At 41.7% G+C, this 16,257-nt stretch overlaps 1 protein-coding gene across 4 annotated transcripts in view; it reads right to left on the reverse strand.

Annotated features, from left to right (window-relative positions):
• The window catches only part of AP3B1 (adaptor related protein complex 3 subunit beta 1), a 290,480-nt gene that overhangs the window by 200,567 nt on the left and 73,656 nt on the right, over positions 1-16,257 (reverse strand). For all 4 annotated transcript variants that reach the window (XM_067569102.1, XM_067569101.1, XM_067569103.1 and 1 more), the window contains exon 6: positions 13,372-13,438. In XM_067569102.1, coding sequence (XP_067425203.1) covers positions 13,372-13,438 — 67 coding nt within the window. The remainder of the gene's footprint in view (positions 1-13,371; positions 13,439-16,257) is intronic.

Raw genomic sequence — 16,257 nt, forward strand, 5'->3', positions numbered from 1 at the left:
TGTAGTGTAACATCTATGTTGGCTTGAGAGATCCTGTTTGTGTTGAAAAACAGCCTTGTCCTGACAAGGCTGGTCTATTCCAGACACTATCCTGCTCATGTTGCGAGTGTGGAACACCTGAGAGAGGGTTAACAATAGGAAAATTATCCAATAGGGCCACTGACACTGAAAGACTCTCAACAAGCTTAACCAAGGGAGTGGGGCAGGCTGGAACCTATAATTTCTCCAGCTGAGGCACACAGGCAAAAAGGGGACAGTGTTTAAAAAGTGGGTACTTCTCTAAGTAAGGACAGACCATTTCCACATGCAAAACCAGACTTAGGAGAGAAAAGGCAAGAAGTGTTACTTAGCTTAAGGACACTGGTGAAAGCCAGGACTCTCAGATGAGAGGAGATCAGACCTGGGGAGCTGCATTCAAGATTGGTGCTGTTTTTCAAACACCTGTAACTCTCTAGTGTACATCATTAAGAGTGAAGTGTCTGGTTAAGAAATTTCTTTGCTATGCTTACTGCATTCCTTGCTTTCCAGTCACATTGTCCTGAACGATTTAAACTAAAAACCAGAGCTCCCATAGCCAGGTGGACTCTGGGGAAACATATCTAAACAACTCAGAAAGACTGAGGTATTGGCTTCAGGGTCTAAGGCAGCCAGACTGTGGGCTTCCACTGCCCTAGAAGGCTGTCAGATATGGGGTCTGCACCTGGGTGTGTGCCTGAGACTCAGAGCTATGAACAGTGACTAGTCACTACCCAGATTGTAGGGATGGGGGAGAAGGACACCTTAGAAGCATGTGGGGGCCCAGGATTTTAATTAATTTACAACAGACTGGTGACTGTCCAGAAGAGAGGACTGGCCAGGATGTAACACTACACTCTGTCCTAATATCCCTTTCCATCAGGATTAAGTAGGGTTTCTCAAAAGTGAAGTGAAGTACCACAACCCAAGGCAGGTCACCTGGAGAATGATCAATGGGTCATAACAAAATGACAGCCACTAGGAGATAGCAAGCTAAGAAACATAAATCCCCTTCATTCCTGTTTTATGGGAAGAAATAAACTGCCTGAATTGCCCTCAAAATGCTCACAATACTTGCAGTTCTGCATTACAATAATGACTTTTTCTAACAAGTGGGCATTCCCACTTCCACCTTCCCGCTGAGACCACAGCTGCTTGTGGGAGGTTAGAGAGCCAGTCTCATTCCAGAGGATGGCGGGGAAGGAACAAATCAGTCTTTTCTCGGGGAATATGGGGGAGGTAGCATCTTGGCTAGCTGGCCCAGAGCAGATATAGGGGCCTAGCTTGCTCCACACTCAGCTTTGACTCAGGCTGCCACTGCTACTTTCTGTCCAGCCAGCAGGCAGAGATGGGCAGCACTGATAATGCACAGCAGTTAGGAGCCTCAGCCTGACCTGCCCCACAGCAATCCCAGCTGGCCCAGGGAAGACACTGCAGTGCTGGCTGGTGAGGAGCCAAGACTAGGATCCACCACTTTGATCACAAACATGTGTGAGGGGAATCTGCCCAGGCAAAGGGGGAACCAAAGTGTGAGGAGGCTGGGGAAGACAGGATGAGACCATGATCCACTCCTTGGACCATGAGCAGGTGCATGAGAATCACCTGTACTGGTGGAGAGAATCAGTGAGACCGGAATCCATTGCTTGGTGCACAAGTAGGTGGTGATGGTGGTAGTGAGTGTCATATCTCCCACTCCCACAGCATGCCCTCACACATGCCCATCCTCCCACTGCTTCATACACATAGTCATGCTCCAAGTGGCAAATCCTGAGCTCAGTTCCTCACCAGCTGTCACTGCAGTGTCTCCATCTACTTGGAGCCACTGCGGGGCAAAGCTCCTAATCACTGCATGTTACCAGTGCCACCCTCATCCCTGTTAGTTGGCCAGCCAGGAAGAAGCAACAGAAGCCTGGGTCAAAGCTGAGAATAGAGCATGCCACTACCCAATCCCTGCCACTGCTATGTGGTGAGTCACACACAAAGATCGCCCTCCTGCCTCCTAGGCCATCATTCAGTAGTCCCCTTGAACAGCCAAATTAGCCAAATGTAATAATTTTTCCAATAGCAGGAGTCTGAAAAATCCTCCACGCTACTGGAAAAAAATCATGGTATTGGGCTAATTGCATGATTTCTGTGAAATCTGTGAAACTGTGATTTATAAAGGGCTTTAAATATAGGGGTTTCTGGGTGAAATTTAATGGACACTAATGTACGTACCTGTCAAATTGCATTGATCACGTCACTTGAATCAAAAATATCTATAAAATCATCACAGCCACATTTTTAGACTTATTTCTTTTACCAAACACTTTAGCAGCAGTTTTAGTTTTCCCAATGAGGTACATGAAACCCTAATGTTTATCCAATTTTTATTTTCATTAAAATGTTGATTACTTTACTCTTACGTCAAGAAAGTCCCACAAGAAGCAGTCTAGTATTTACAGGGTGTGAAAAAAATATACCAGTGAATTCACAACCAAACTCCTGAGTTACAGTTACTGTGTTAAGGCCTAAAAATTAAAAGAGGAGGAGAAGACTATATCAAGAAATTTACCTATGCCTATAACCCTTCCAAAGCTTAAATTTATGAAAGAATATCACAATAAAATTTGTAACAACTTTCTCTAGCTATGATAACATTACAATATAGCCAGCTAGCTAAGTTTGTGTGTTAACATACACCTTAGCCTTTTTCCTAAGAAAAAAAGCTGCAACTGTACTAACGGTCTGTGTGACAGGGTCACTTCTGGGCTTGGGACAAACCACGACTGTCACCCCAGTGTGGCATAAGGAAACAAAAAGGTCTTTTTATTTAGCTGTCACTCCCTTTAGGTGGGGCACTATCTGCAACAGACTTACTCAGCACCCACCATCAGGTAAATCACTGGTGACCAATCAAATAATAGTCCCACGTTAGGTCTTCTTTTTCTCAGAGAGACTTTCACAGACAGCAGTCTCTCAAACTGTTTGTAAACCCCAGCCAGGGCTGTCTCAGAGTGAGAAGGAAGTCTGCTCTCCTTCCCAGACAGCCCTCAACTAAACTGTGTTCTCTCCCCTTTTAATCTCTCCCTCCAAACCGGATACCTAATTCACATATAGCTGGGAGGGGCTGACAGAGCCCAGAGCAGCTCATTAACCCTCCCCTGATGAGTATGGGGTTTTTATATCCCATCAGTCTACATAAAGAGAGTTGGGAAATCAACAGGATTGGAAATCAGTAAGATCGATGATAGCAAGCGAAGAAGTCACTCTTCGTTTCCTTTAAATTTATTTCTATAGGTCCCTTTTATATGTGCCTTATGCATTATTACTCCCATTTCAACAGGCTTTCTGAGTTGATTTATTTTTCTTTGAAATCTACCACAGACACTACATCAAAATACTACACCAAGATTTAGATTACATACAAGTAAGACTTTAAATAAATTAAGGCCAACAGGAGCCTCTCCTGGATCAGTAACTGGTTAAAACATAGGAAACAAAGGGTAGGAATAAATGGTCAGTTTTCAGAATGGAAAGAAGTACATAGTGTCCTCCAGAAGTCTGTACTAAGACCAGTACTGTTCAATATATTCGTAAGTGATCTGGAAAAAAAGGAGTAAAAACAGATAAAATATGCACATTTGACTCCCTCAGGGAGCTGATGGGCAGGATCCCCTGGGAGGGTAATATGAGGGGGAAAGGAGTCCAAGAGAGCTGGCTGTGTTTTAAAGAAACCTTATTGAGGGCACAGGAACAAACCATCCCAATGTGTAGAAAGAATAGCATATATGGCAGGTGACCAGCATGGCTTAATGAAGTCTTCAGTGAGTTTAAACATAAAAAGGAAGCATACAAGAAGTGGAAGTTTGGTCAGATGACTAGGGAGGAGTATAAAGATACTGCTTGAGCATGCAGGACTGAAATCAGGAAGGTCAAAGCACAATTGGAGTTGCAGCTAGCAAGGGACATGAAGGGTAACAAAAAGGGTTTCTACAGGTATGTTAGTAACAAGGTGGTGGTCAGGGAAAGCGTGGGCCCCTTACAGAAGGGAGGAAGCAACCTAGTGACAGATGATGTGGAAAAAGCTAAAGTACTCAATGCTTTTTTGGTTTGTCTTCACAGACAAGGTCAGCTCCCAGACTGCTGCACTGGGCAGCACAGAGTGGGGAGGAGGTGCACAGCCCTCAGAGCTGAAAGAACAGGTTCTGGACTATTTAGAAAGGCTGGACAGGCACAAGTCTATGGGGCCGGATGCAATACATCCGAGAGTGCTGAGGGAGTTGGCTGATGTGATTGCAGAGCCATTGGCCATTGTCTTTGAAAACTCCTGGCAATTGGGGGAGGTCACTGATGATTGGAAAAAGCCAACTATAGTAGCCCATCTTCAAAAAAAGGGAAGGAGGATCCAGGGAACTACAGACCAGTACCTCACCTCAGTCCCCAGAAAAATCATGGAGCAGGTCCTCAAGAAATTCATTTTGAGGCACTTGAAGAGAGGAAGGTGATCAGGACCAGTCAGCATGGATTCACCAAGGACAAGTCATGTCTAACCAACCTGATTGCCTTCTATGATGAGATGACTGGCTCTGTGGATGTGGGGAAAACTGTGGACGTGAAATATATTGACTTTAGCAAAGCTTTTGATATGATATCTCACAGTATTCTTATCAGCAAGCAAAAAAAGCATGGGTTGGATGAATGGACTGTAAGATGAACAGACAGTTGGCTAGATCATTGGGCTTAACTGATTGTGATCAACGGCTTGATGTCTAGTTGGCAGCCAGTAACAAGTGGAGTGCCTCAGGGGTCAGTGTTGGGGCTGATTTTGTTCAACATCTTAATGAATGATCTGGAGGTTGAGGTGGATTGCACTCTCAGCAAGTTTGCAGATGACGCTAAGCTGGGGGGAGTGGTAGATGCACTGGGGGCATGGATAGGTTGAGTGACCTAGACAAATTGGAGCATTAGGCCAAAAGAAATCTGATGAGGTTCAACAAGGACAAGTGCAGAATCCTACACTTAGGACTGAAGAATCCCATGCACTGTTACAAACTGGGGAGCGACGGGCTGGGCAGCAGTTCTGCAGAAAATGACCTGATTAGCAGCCTGGGATTACAGTGGACAAGAAACTGGATATGAGTAAACAGTGTGCCTTTACTGCCAACAAGGTCAATATTGGGCTGCACTAGTAGGAGCATTGCCAGCAGACCGAGGGAAGTGATTATTCCCCTCTATTCAGCACTAGTGATGCCACATTTGGAATACTGTGTCCAGTTTTCGGCCTCCCACTAAAAGGATGTGGACAAATTAGAGAGCGTCCAGAGGAGGGCAACAAAAATGATTAGGGGGCTGCAGCACATGACTTATGAGGAGAAGCTTGTTTAGTCTGCAGAAGAGAAGAATGAGGGGAGATTTGATAGTCTCTAACTACTTGAAAAATGGTTCCAGGGAGGATGGAGCTACGCTGTTGTCAGTGGTAATAGATGACCAAACTAGGAGCAATGGTCTCAAGTTGCAGTGGTGGAGGTCTAGGTTGGATATTAGAAAAAACTTTCACCAGGAGGGTGATGAAGCACTGGAATGGGTTACCTAGTGAGGTGGTGGAATCTCTATCCTTAGAAGTTTTTAAGGTGCGGCTTGACAAAGCCCTGGTTGGGATGATTTAGTTGGGGTTGGTCCTGCTTTGAGGTCCCTTCCAACCCTAATCTTCTATGAATCTATTATACAAAACTTCTCAAGATAGTTAAGTCCAAAGCAGACTGCAAAGAGTTACAAAGGGATCTTACAAAACGGGGTGACTGGGCAACAAAATGGCAGATGAAATTCAGTGTTGATAAATGCAAAGTAATGCACATTGGAAAACAATTCCAACCATACATATAAAATGATGGGGTCTACATTAGCTGTTACCACTCAAGAAAGATCTTGGGGTCGCTGTGGAAACATCCACTCAGTGTGTAGCAGCAGTCAAAAAAGCTAACAATGTTGGGAATCATTAGGAAAGGGATAGATAATGGGAGAAAATATATTGCCTCTTTATAAATCCATGGTACACCCACATCTTGAATACTGCATGCAGATCTGGTCACCCCATCTTAAAAAAGATGCATTGGAATTGGAAAAGATACAGAAAAGAGAAACTAAAATGATTAGGAATATGGAAAAGCTTCCATACGAGGAGAGATTAATAAAACTGGGACTTTTCAGATTGGAAAAGAGACAACTGGGGGGACATTACAGAGGTCTATAAAATCATGACTGGTGTGGGGAAAGTAAATAAGGAAGTATTATTTACATCTCATAACAAAATAACTAGGGGGGATCACCAAATGAAATCAATAGGCAGCAGGTTTAAAACAAACAAAATAAATTATTTCTTCACACAATGCAGTCAATCTGTGGACCTCCTTGCCAGAGAATGTTGTGAAAGCCAGGACTATAACAGGGTTCAAAGAAGAACTAGAGAAGTTCATACAGGATAGGTCCATCAATGGCTATTAGACAGAATGGGCAGGGATTGCTGTTTGCCAGAGGCTGGGAATGGCCGATGGGATGGATCACTTGATTACCTATTCTATTCACTCTGGGATAGTTGGACCATTGTTCCATTGACCCAGTCTGACCATTATGTTACGTTCTAATATTTTGCTCTCTCACCAAGAACAAAAAAACCCAACAATCTTCTGCAAAGTAAATACAATACTGCAATGTTTGGATTGCAATTACATGGGAAAGAAACTAACTATAAAGCAAAATAAAACCAAGAAGTCTATTTTCATTCTGCAAGATGAAAGAAATGTAAAAGCCAAAATAAAAGTATATTATGTATTTCAACTTCAACAGCCTAGGAGTACATTGTGATGATTCAAAGTCTTTCCTTGCAATACACACAAAAATCCCAGGATTTGGATTTTTAGGAATTATTTATCTCTAGTTGATTTAGTTTTCCTCCAAGAAACTTGGCTTACTATGGAGTAGTCCTTTTATTTACCAAGTTTTAAATCCTTCTTTGAAGGGGGTGTTAAACACAAAGATTGGCAGATCAGCATGTGGAATGACTCTTTTCTACCAAATTAAATGTCGTAACTGGCATGTTAATTCCTGGTAACCCCTATTTCCAGGCTTCTAGTATTATTTTCTCAGATAAACCTATTCCACTAGTGCTGAATGGTTTTTTTTTTGTGCTTTTGGGTGGACAAAATGTCTGATTTGATGCTAAAGATAAGGAAATTTTATATTTCCCTCTAAATCAGTAAATATCTCCTCCTCCTCTCAGATATTCTACACACAAAATAAGAAATTCTTCAGGCCAAAACTTCCTGTAATTTTAAATAGATTTTGACTGGAGATTTTGAATGGTTGAGGTGATGCTGATCTGGAGGGTCATTTTACATTCACCTCTTTTAGAGGCGGTAACATGACTGATTATATCACAGTTCCAATTTTAAGCTGGTCTCCTGTTTTGCTAATTTTTTAGAAACTTTTAAAGTGGACAGTGATCAACTGCTGCAGATTTCTGCCCTCCAGCCACTTTCTCCCCAGATGAATTCTGACAAAGTGTGTATTACGCCTAATTTTGAAGCTTTCAACTTAAAGAGAATTAAATGTCTTGGTTAAATTAAAAAAAAAAAAAAAAAAATCAAAGAAAAACTCCCATCCAGTGATTTGTTAGTTTTAAAGAACCAGCTTTTAGCCCTTAACAATCCAGCACAAGTCCTCATAGCATTTATGGAGCATATCATTGCCAATGCCTTTTGTGTCAGTTCTTCGACTGTAATGCTGTTTGCTGCATGGCTCCATTGTGTGGTGACTATTAGTCACCCCGAAATACAGCAGGGTCCTGTGCAATCTGCAGAGCTGGTTGAAGCCACTGTGCAACAGGTGGTTTATATATGTTAATGATGGTTAGCTTGCCAATGCGCATGGAGATTGTAGTTGTTTCCTTGGGCACAGTAGGAAATAGGATCACATACTCATTGATCTCCTGATTTATGTAGATTGCCAGCCCGTATTTTGGGTGACAATTGCTGACTATGAGTTTATAGCCATTGATTTTGTAGCAACAGGCTTTTTTTTTTTTTTTTTTAATTTGTGACTTGGGTCTCCTGGAGGGTGAGGACATCAATGTTGGTCATCTTCAGCATAGTCTCCAGGTAGTCACACTTGGACCATGAGAGGCCTTCAGCATTCAATTGGCAGATCTTTACTCCATGTCCAAACGGCCTAGTATATTAGCCCTGAAAAGGTAGACTTATCTTGTTTCTCTTTTGACCAGGAAGTCTACAGTTGACGTTTGGTCACCAGTTTGGTAACATTAGTCAGGATGGACCACATGAACGTTGTCCTCTTCCACCCCTCTACGTGGTGAGGGGGGGTGCTGGATGTTCGGATCACACTCATCTCTGTATTTCAGCAATTGATGTCTTGCTAGGCAAGCCACCGAGGGGGGCGGTCACCTCTTCTGGGAAAGCAGAGACTCAAAGCCTAGGAAGGTGAGCCCCCAACTACCCCAATAGAGCCACTCTGCCATCCCAATATGCATACAGGTGGCCAGCAAGTTGTTGGCCGGACCAGTGCCAACTCTGTCAGGCCTACGATTGATGTCTGTAAAGGTCCTCAAATCCACAAATAGTGCCATTGAGAGACCTTAGAGGGGACAGGATTCTCCTGGCTGCTGGTAAAAAATGTGACCTGGAGATGGCAAGGAGTACCCCTCTAGCACAGGCAATGCTGATTGTGGAAGTGCCACAAATGCAGATGTCTATACTGTACCAGTCCATATCCTGATGTCAAAAGTTACTCTCTGTTCCTCTCTGAAAGGAAACAGAGTGCCTTTTTGAGCTCCCACCCCAAAGTTTGGAATGGTCCCTTTCAGCACTCTGCTTCAATATCTGGGCTGAGACTGGCTTTGGCACTGGTGGCAGTACTGGTGCAAATGTCATCTCTGCATCTGGCTTTGGTGCTATTTTGTCCGCAGAGGTCTTTGGAGTCACCTGCTTGCTGGAAGGAGTGCTGGACAATGTAGTCTTGCCCATTAGAAGGGGTTTTGGGCCCTGTTCTTCTGGCTCTGAAGCTACTTTCATAAACTGCTCCACAAGTTGGAGCTCCTCAACTGGAAAGTCTTTGAGCAGAGCTACAGACATACTGCGATCTAGTAGAATGTGCAGTTCCCTCATGAGGGAGGTTAAGCATAAGCCAACCTATAGCAGGTGGTAATACATCTAGAGATCAATTTAGGGGAGACAGAGGATCTTATAGACTAGATTTCTCAAATAGGCTCATCAGGGGCTTTTCTTGCAAACACAGACTCCTGGGCAGTGATGGATGCAGGAGGGAAAAAGCAGCAGCCCCTCCCCCAGAGCCCTCAGCAGTGGTAGGGCATCAGCCCTAGGGTGGCAGGCTCCAGGATCCGACCTTTGGCTGCACATTGGTGATTGCCAGCCCCAGGCTCACCATCCTCTCCATCCATCGCCACTGGCTCCCACTGTCTCCCTATCCACTTCCCCAACCAGGGTTTCACTTGTCCTCCAGCTTCGCACAGGTATGTCTGCTGTGAAAATTGGTATTTGTATGTTTGTTAACAACACTTTTCACAACAGCATACTTATTAGCTAACGAGTCTTTTAAAAAGTAACCAAAAAAGCAAAAGAAACAACAAAAAAAGACAAGAATGTGCAAAGGACCTTATTTGGGTTTCTATTTAGGTTCAGTAAAGAATAAATACAACTGTACATTATTTTAATTACTGAGTCTACAAAAATAACCCTACATAAATAAATTACAATGATTTGGACATGTATGTGCACATATTTGTTTTTCCTGAAGTTAATTTAGTATTTGGGAAAAAATTGCCAGAGTGGCCACCAGCAAGAGTTGGTGGCCACACCTGAGGCCACCAAAAAATTTGTTGAGAGAACCCCTCCTCTAGACCTAATCACAATAGAAACAAAAAATCTGAATAGCCTGATTCTGTCCAAGTAAAAGGCCAATGCCCTCTTAACATCTAGTGTATGGAAGGTAGCTTCCTGTTTAGACTCATGTGGCTTAGGAGAGAACAATGGAAGGTGAACAGTCTGGTTAATATGAAGCTCAGAAGAAAAAGTACGTAAAAGTTTCGATGGGGTCATAAAATGATACTTTCTCCTCAGAGAACACAATAAACGGAGGGCCTGCCATTAGAGCTCCAATCTTCCCAACCCTTCTCGCAGAAGTGATGTCCACCAGAAAGGCTGTCTGCCGACAAATGTAACAGAGCATGTAGCTGATAGCTCAGAAGGCTTTCATGAGATGGTTAAGAATGGAGCTGAGATCCCAAAGTCGAGTAGCATCTCTCATCTGCAGAAAAAGGTTTGTAAGACCTCTCAGGAACCTCACTGTGGTTGAATGTGTGAAAACAGAAACCTACTGGTGAGTGGAAAGCTGTTATTGACACTAAGTAAACCTTGAAAGATGTTTTCAATTTCAGTTGGGAATCCAAGATTGTGGAAAGTGCTGATTGGACAGGTGAAAGATGACTGCAGTTATACCAAAAATAATTCCTCTGTTTCTGGAGGTAAATGTGTGTATTGTAGCTACCTTCCTGCTATTTAAATGCACATGTTGTACTCCTAATGAACAGGACACCTCTAGCCCTAAGAGCCATTGAGGAACCATGCTTGGAATTGCAGAATGTTCAGATTGGGGGTGAAGTGGTTGTCACATTCAGAGACAACAGTCAAGAATTGATCATGAGCCACCATGGAGAGACAGAGGTAAGTCTGATGAGAAAACCAGCTTGTCTTGGTCAACCTGATGCAATCAAAAATGACCTTGGGTTGGCCCTGCTTAATCTTGATGAGAACCTCTAAAAGCAATGAAGTTGGTGGATACACATAAGACAGACCCTCTTGTCCATGTAATGAGACAGGCATCTCCAATCTCTAGAGATGCAAGTCCTTCTCTGAACAGAATTTTCTGTATTTCGTGTTGGCTGCAGTGGTGAAAAGTCAACCTCTGGAAATCCCCAAACAAAAGGAATGTTTTGTTGAGGACTCAAAAGTCCAACTCCCATTTATAATTTAGTGAGAAGTGTCTGCCACAGTATTTTGTACATCCAGAAGGTAATAAGCCAAAATGAGTATCTGGATGGTTATGAATCAATTCCAAAGCTTTATTACTTCGGTGCAGAGCCAGAATGACTGTGCTCCACCCTGATGATTGATAGAATACAGTACATACAAGCTATGTTGTCCATCTTGATCATGACTGACTTGTTTTTGATAAGGGAAGATAGTGGAGGCAAACATTTCTGACTGCCCTCAATTCTTGCAGGTTTATGTGCAAAGGCTATTCTTGTTGTGACCATCTGCCCTGGGCTATGTGCTCTCCATCACAAGAGAGAAGTGTCCAGTGTTATGATCACTGGGGGATTCTAGATTATCGGGATCCTGCACATATGATGGAAAGATCCTTCCGCCAGGTGAATGACTGTAGGACCCAGCTGGGTATGCATACCTGATTGTTCAGACTGTGTTTGATGGGTATTTAAATTGCCCTGAGGCATGCCTGGAGAGTTCAAAGATATAACCTGGCATTCTGTAGTATAAAAATACGAGCTGCTATATGCCCCAGAAGCTGCAGACATGTCCTTGCCTGGATTTAGGACTGAGCTGCATTCTTTGGATAAGGTTGTTTTGACGACTCCAATTATCATGGTGAGAATGGAATGTAGTGAAGGGTGAAAATCTAATGTAAGTAATTAGCATATATGATAATGAGTAGAGAGGTAATTAGGTGAAAGCTGTTTATGGAAGGGTATAAGAAGTCACTACTTAGACAAAGAGGAGTGCTCTATCGACACCTGACTATGCGGGAGGTGCTGTCAATCGGACCAGAGGATCCACTAACTCCCTGGTTGGGCCCCTGAAGAAAGCCGTTCCTGTATACAGCCTTCTGAGTAACTGCTTAGCTCTCCAGGCTTAGTGAGTATGATATATTGTAGTTAATTTTAGGCTTTGTATTCAACTAGTATATCTATACAAAACCTTGAACACTAAACCTTATTGACCTGCAAATTGGGCATACCATGTCTCACTGGTATACACACACCGATTACTAAGTGTCCAGTATCAACAAAGACAATTTGGCGAAATGCCAAGGACTTTTTTCCTTCTTTTAAAAAAAAAAAAAAAAAAGGAAAAACCAAAAAGCCGCACAACTAGAAAATCCCTACTAACGCTACATTATGAAAACATGTAGCCTGCAAAATTAAATATCCACATGTCAGGAAGTGTCAACATAAAGCTTGGACACACAATTGTCTGTGCTTTGAAGGTGAATTTTTTAAAAAATGTTTGAGGAAGAACAGTTCAACCACTTTTTGAAGAGGAGGAGACTACTTTTTCAAGAACATCTTTCTAAGCAAAACAACTGGAAGAGGTCTCAATGTTAATTTTACCATATAAATAAGTCCTCCCTATGAAAATTTGTTTTTATTTGAGTGTGCTTTTGAAAATAAAATGGTAAAAAGCTCATAAGCTAAGTTAGCTATGAAAGTATACTCAAGAAACCTAGCTGAGGTCCCAAACAAGGAAAGCATCCTTGCATATGCTTAATTTTAAGTATGCAAGTAGCCCCCAGAAGTCAATGGGTCTACTCACATGCGTATCTTCAAGTACACACTTACATATTTTCCTGAATCAGAGCCTTAAATACCTGGTGCAACAGACTACTTTAAATCAGGGCAGGACTTAAGTATGTGGCTGAACTTTCAGCAAGTGCTTAAATGATATCCTGAATCAGGGCCACAGCTTGCAAAAGACTGACTCTCTTCTGTGTGGTGTCTAAAGTGCATGGTCCAGGGACATTCTGGTGGTGTCTAGCCAAATGGTTCCAGACTATAGTATTTACATGCGTCTGTGCTTCTTCCTCCTTTCTTCTCCTCCCTCCCCTTCTCCCCCAGCTCCACATGACAACAATGCTTTGAAGTCCTAAAGAATGAATTTTCAACTTTTGTTTTTATTACTTTTTCAATAATATTTTTAAAAAGAAAGAAATCGTGTGGCAACATTAAGGTGGTATGATGAAGCATGCAAAAGCTAGAAAATGCTAAAGTTAAGACTTCATGTCAAACTCCGTTCTGCCACCTTGTGTGTAAGCATGACAATGCAGACTTGAAGGATATAACCACAATTACACTTAAAAGACCATTAAAGTTGCAAATTCAAGCATCTGTATTAGAAAATGCTAGAATTAAGATTGCCAGCTATTTTGTGTAGTTCAAATTTAACTGTATATATTGGCAATCATTAGCTAAATACATTTGCTGATGAAAGAGAGTGTGACCAATACAATTATACTCTTAAAAAAACTTATACTGTAATTTGCGTTACTTACCGTACTTTTATCTTTCAGAAGTTTTTCTATCACTTCAATTAACATTTCCTTTTGCTCTGGATCAAGACTGAAAAAGAGAAACAAAACCAAAGAACAGGATTTTTTCATTTTTTAAATATATTCCTTTAATATTCTATGGTCGGGTTTACACTTGAAACAAATATAGGCTAGGCAGTGGGGAGGGGAAGGGAATTAACAAGGGAAAAGACAGATTATTTTCAAGCCAAATACATGGTATTTTGGAGAAAGAAGGATGCAGAGGCAAGTGAGAGAAGCATAAAATGACAAAAAAAGTTTCACATTAATTTATGTTACAGCATTCAGACAGATTACTATTGTGGAATTATGCAGGCACCCCCAATTTACAAAAAACACAAAACCACACAAACAGAATGGGGATCATGGGTTTTGGAGAAGGTTTTGTTTAATAAAAATAACTGTTCTAAGTCTATCAGTAAAGATCAGGATTTTGAAAACTGCTTGTTCCATTAGTCTGACCAGTAACAAGTGGGAGTCCTGGAATCTAGTTTTAAAATAACTATATTCAAAAGAGCATTACAATGAGTTGTTGCAGGAATTACTGGGAAATAGACCTCAAGCTCAAAATTCTATATTATCTTTCCTATATCTGTGAAGAGCTGTATTTCAGACATGGAAAAAATGAACATCAGTATGATGCCATGTATATGCACACACCTAAGATTTACTGCAATCTTAAATTGTTAAGATGGAGAGCACCAGCAAGAGTATCAGCTTCAATTGTCCACTTCCCAAGGGGAAAGACATTGAAAGAAGACGGTCATACATTTTGATAAATTACAGTAGAACCTCAGAGCTACAAACACCAAAGTTACAAACTGACTGGTCAACCACACATCTCATTAGGAACCAGAAGTATGCAATCAAGCAGCAGAAGAGGGGGAAAAAACCAAATATATTACAGTACTGTGTTAAACTACTAAAAGAATAAAGGGAAAGTTTAAAAAAAGATTTGATAAGGTATGGAAATGGTTTCTGGGCTCGTTTAATTTAAATTAAGATGGTTAAAAGCAGCACTTCTCTTCTGCATACTAAACTTTCAAAGCTGTATCAAGTCAATGTTCATTGTAAACTTTTGAAAGAACCATAACATTTTGTTTAGAGTTACGAACAACCTTCATTTCTGAAATGTTTGTAACTTGGAGGTTCTACTGTACTTGACTATCTGAAAAACCCTTTCAAAGTGATCCACATCTTTTATCTTCAAAGACTTATGGACAAAACTCATGGACTGAGTTGACAGAATGGAATAAGAACAAAATAAAAACATTTATGGACTAAAAAACTGATTATCAAATAGCAAACAAAAGGTTTTACTATGGAGATTGAAGACACTTTCAGGTTCTTTAAGGCTGACATTACATGGCAGAGATAAGCAAGGGTACAGTAGAAGTTAACCAGAGCACAGGATTTAAATGCTGACAAATTAGATTTTTGTCAGTTCCCAGTACAATTCCTTTATTTTGACAAGCATGGTTATTTACCCTACAGTAACTATGCTCCTGAGTGATTGTCCATATAGTTTCTACTCTCGGCAACTGACAAGCAGTTCTCTCAAGCCTAGAGTTGGAAAGAGAGGTGAACTTGAAGAGTAACTACAAGACAGCCCTACGAAAGTTGGCATAAAATATGAAAACCTATACTGAGGAATAAATAGTAAGTGAATGAATAGAGCTCCAGGTAGCATTCCTACACATTTCAGATATGGGTATATTACCCAAGCAAGCAGTGGAGGTTACCTAAGCCCCTACTGGAATGGACTCAGACCCAGAAGCTCCTTCTTAGCTATCGGATACCAAGTCTCAATACAGTCCAAAATCCACAAACCCTTTTTATGAAAGTCACAGAGGGTCTGACACACAATCTAAATAAAAGGATAAAGTTCTCATGTCTAGGGCATGAAGTTTTATTTCATGGTGAATGGAATGAGGTTTCCAAACAAAAGAGCAAAAAAACTGGAAGGTGGATAGATTAAGATGGAAATCCTATCCTACTTTAAGACGGAACCTGGCATGAGCATAGGCGGAAAAGCAATGAGGGCCTGAATTTCTCCCACCTTCTGGAGGAAGTAACCACCACCAAAAAGGTTGTTTTCATTGACAAGTGCTAAAGAAAGCAGATTACTATGGGCTCAAAGGGTGATGGGGAGGAAGAGTCCCATTAAGCTACTGAGAACTATATGTTGAGGTTCCAGAAGAGGAGTGGGGGATCCCTAACAGGTGGGAAGATACGAGTGAGGCTCTTCAAAAATCTTGACAGCATGAGATTTGAAATTTAACTCCAAACTGGAGGGTGATTTGCACATTGTCAGTTCAGTCAGAGTACATTTAGCAGCAAAGTTCAGATTGCTTCAGGGTATGTAAATAGTGCAAAACAGGAAGGATTGAGGTAGTCAGTTGAAGAGCTGCTGCTGTGCTGCCTTGTTAGAAAAACTCTTTTATTCAGCTCTGTAAGTCACTCTGGTGAACAGTTTTCACCTTTTTGACAACATGTTTTAGAATCAGAGATCAGCAGCTTCCCTCTAATAAGTCAATCAACCAGCATCCAGGCTGTCAGGTATAATAATACTGGGTACAGTGCAAAATCCAACCTTGTTTCTGGGAAATTAAGTCAGGGAAAAGTGATAAGGTGATTGGTGGACAGATTCACCTGGTAGAAGAACCAAAACTGCCTGGCCATGCTGGGGCTATCATGATCACATTGCCTGCATCCCGTTTTAGTTTTCTGAGGACACTGGGTATCAGAAAAATAGGTGGGAAGGTGCAGAACGGTCTCTGTGCCCACATAAAATAGAAAAGAGGCCATCAGCAAACCCAGGCTTCAGACTACTGTGGAACAAGATGCCCA

The sequence above is a fragment of the Emydura macquarii genome, unplaced genomic scaffold (assembly GCF_026122565.2).
Source record: "Emydura macquarii macquarii isolate MOO-44397 ecotype Brisbane River unplaced genomic scaffold, CSIRO-AGI_Emac_v2 contig_2897, whole genome shotgun sequence".
NCBI classification, from domain to species: domain Eukaryota; kingdom Metazoa; phylum Chordata; order Testudines; family Chelidae; genus Emydura; species Emydura macquarii.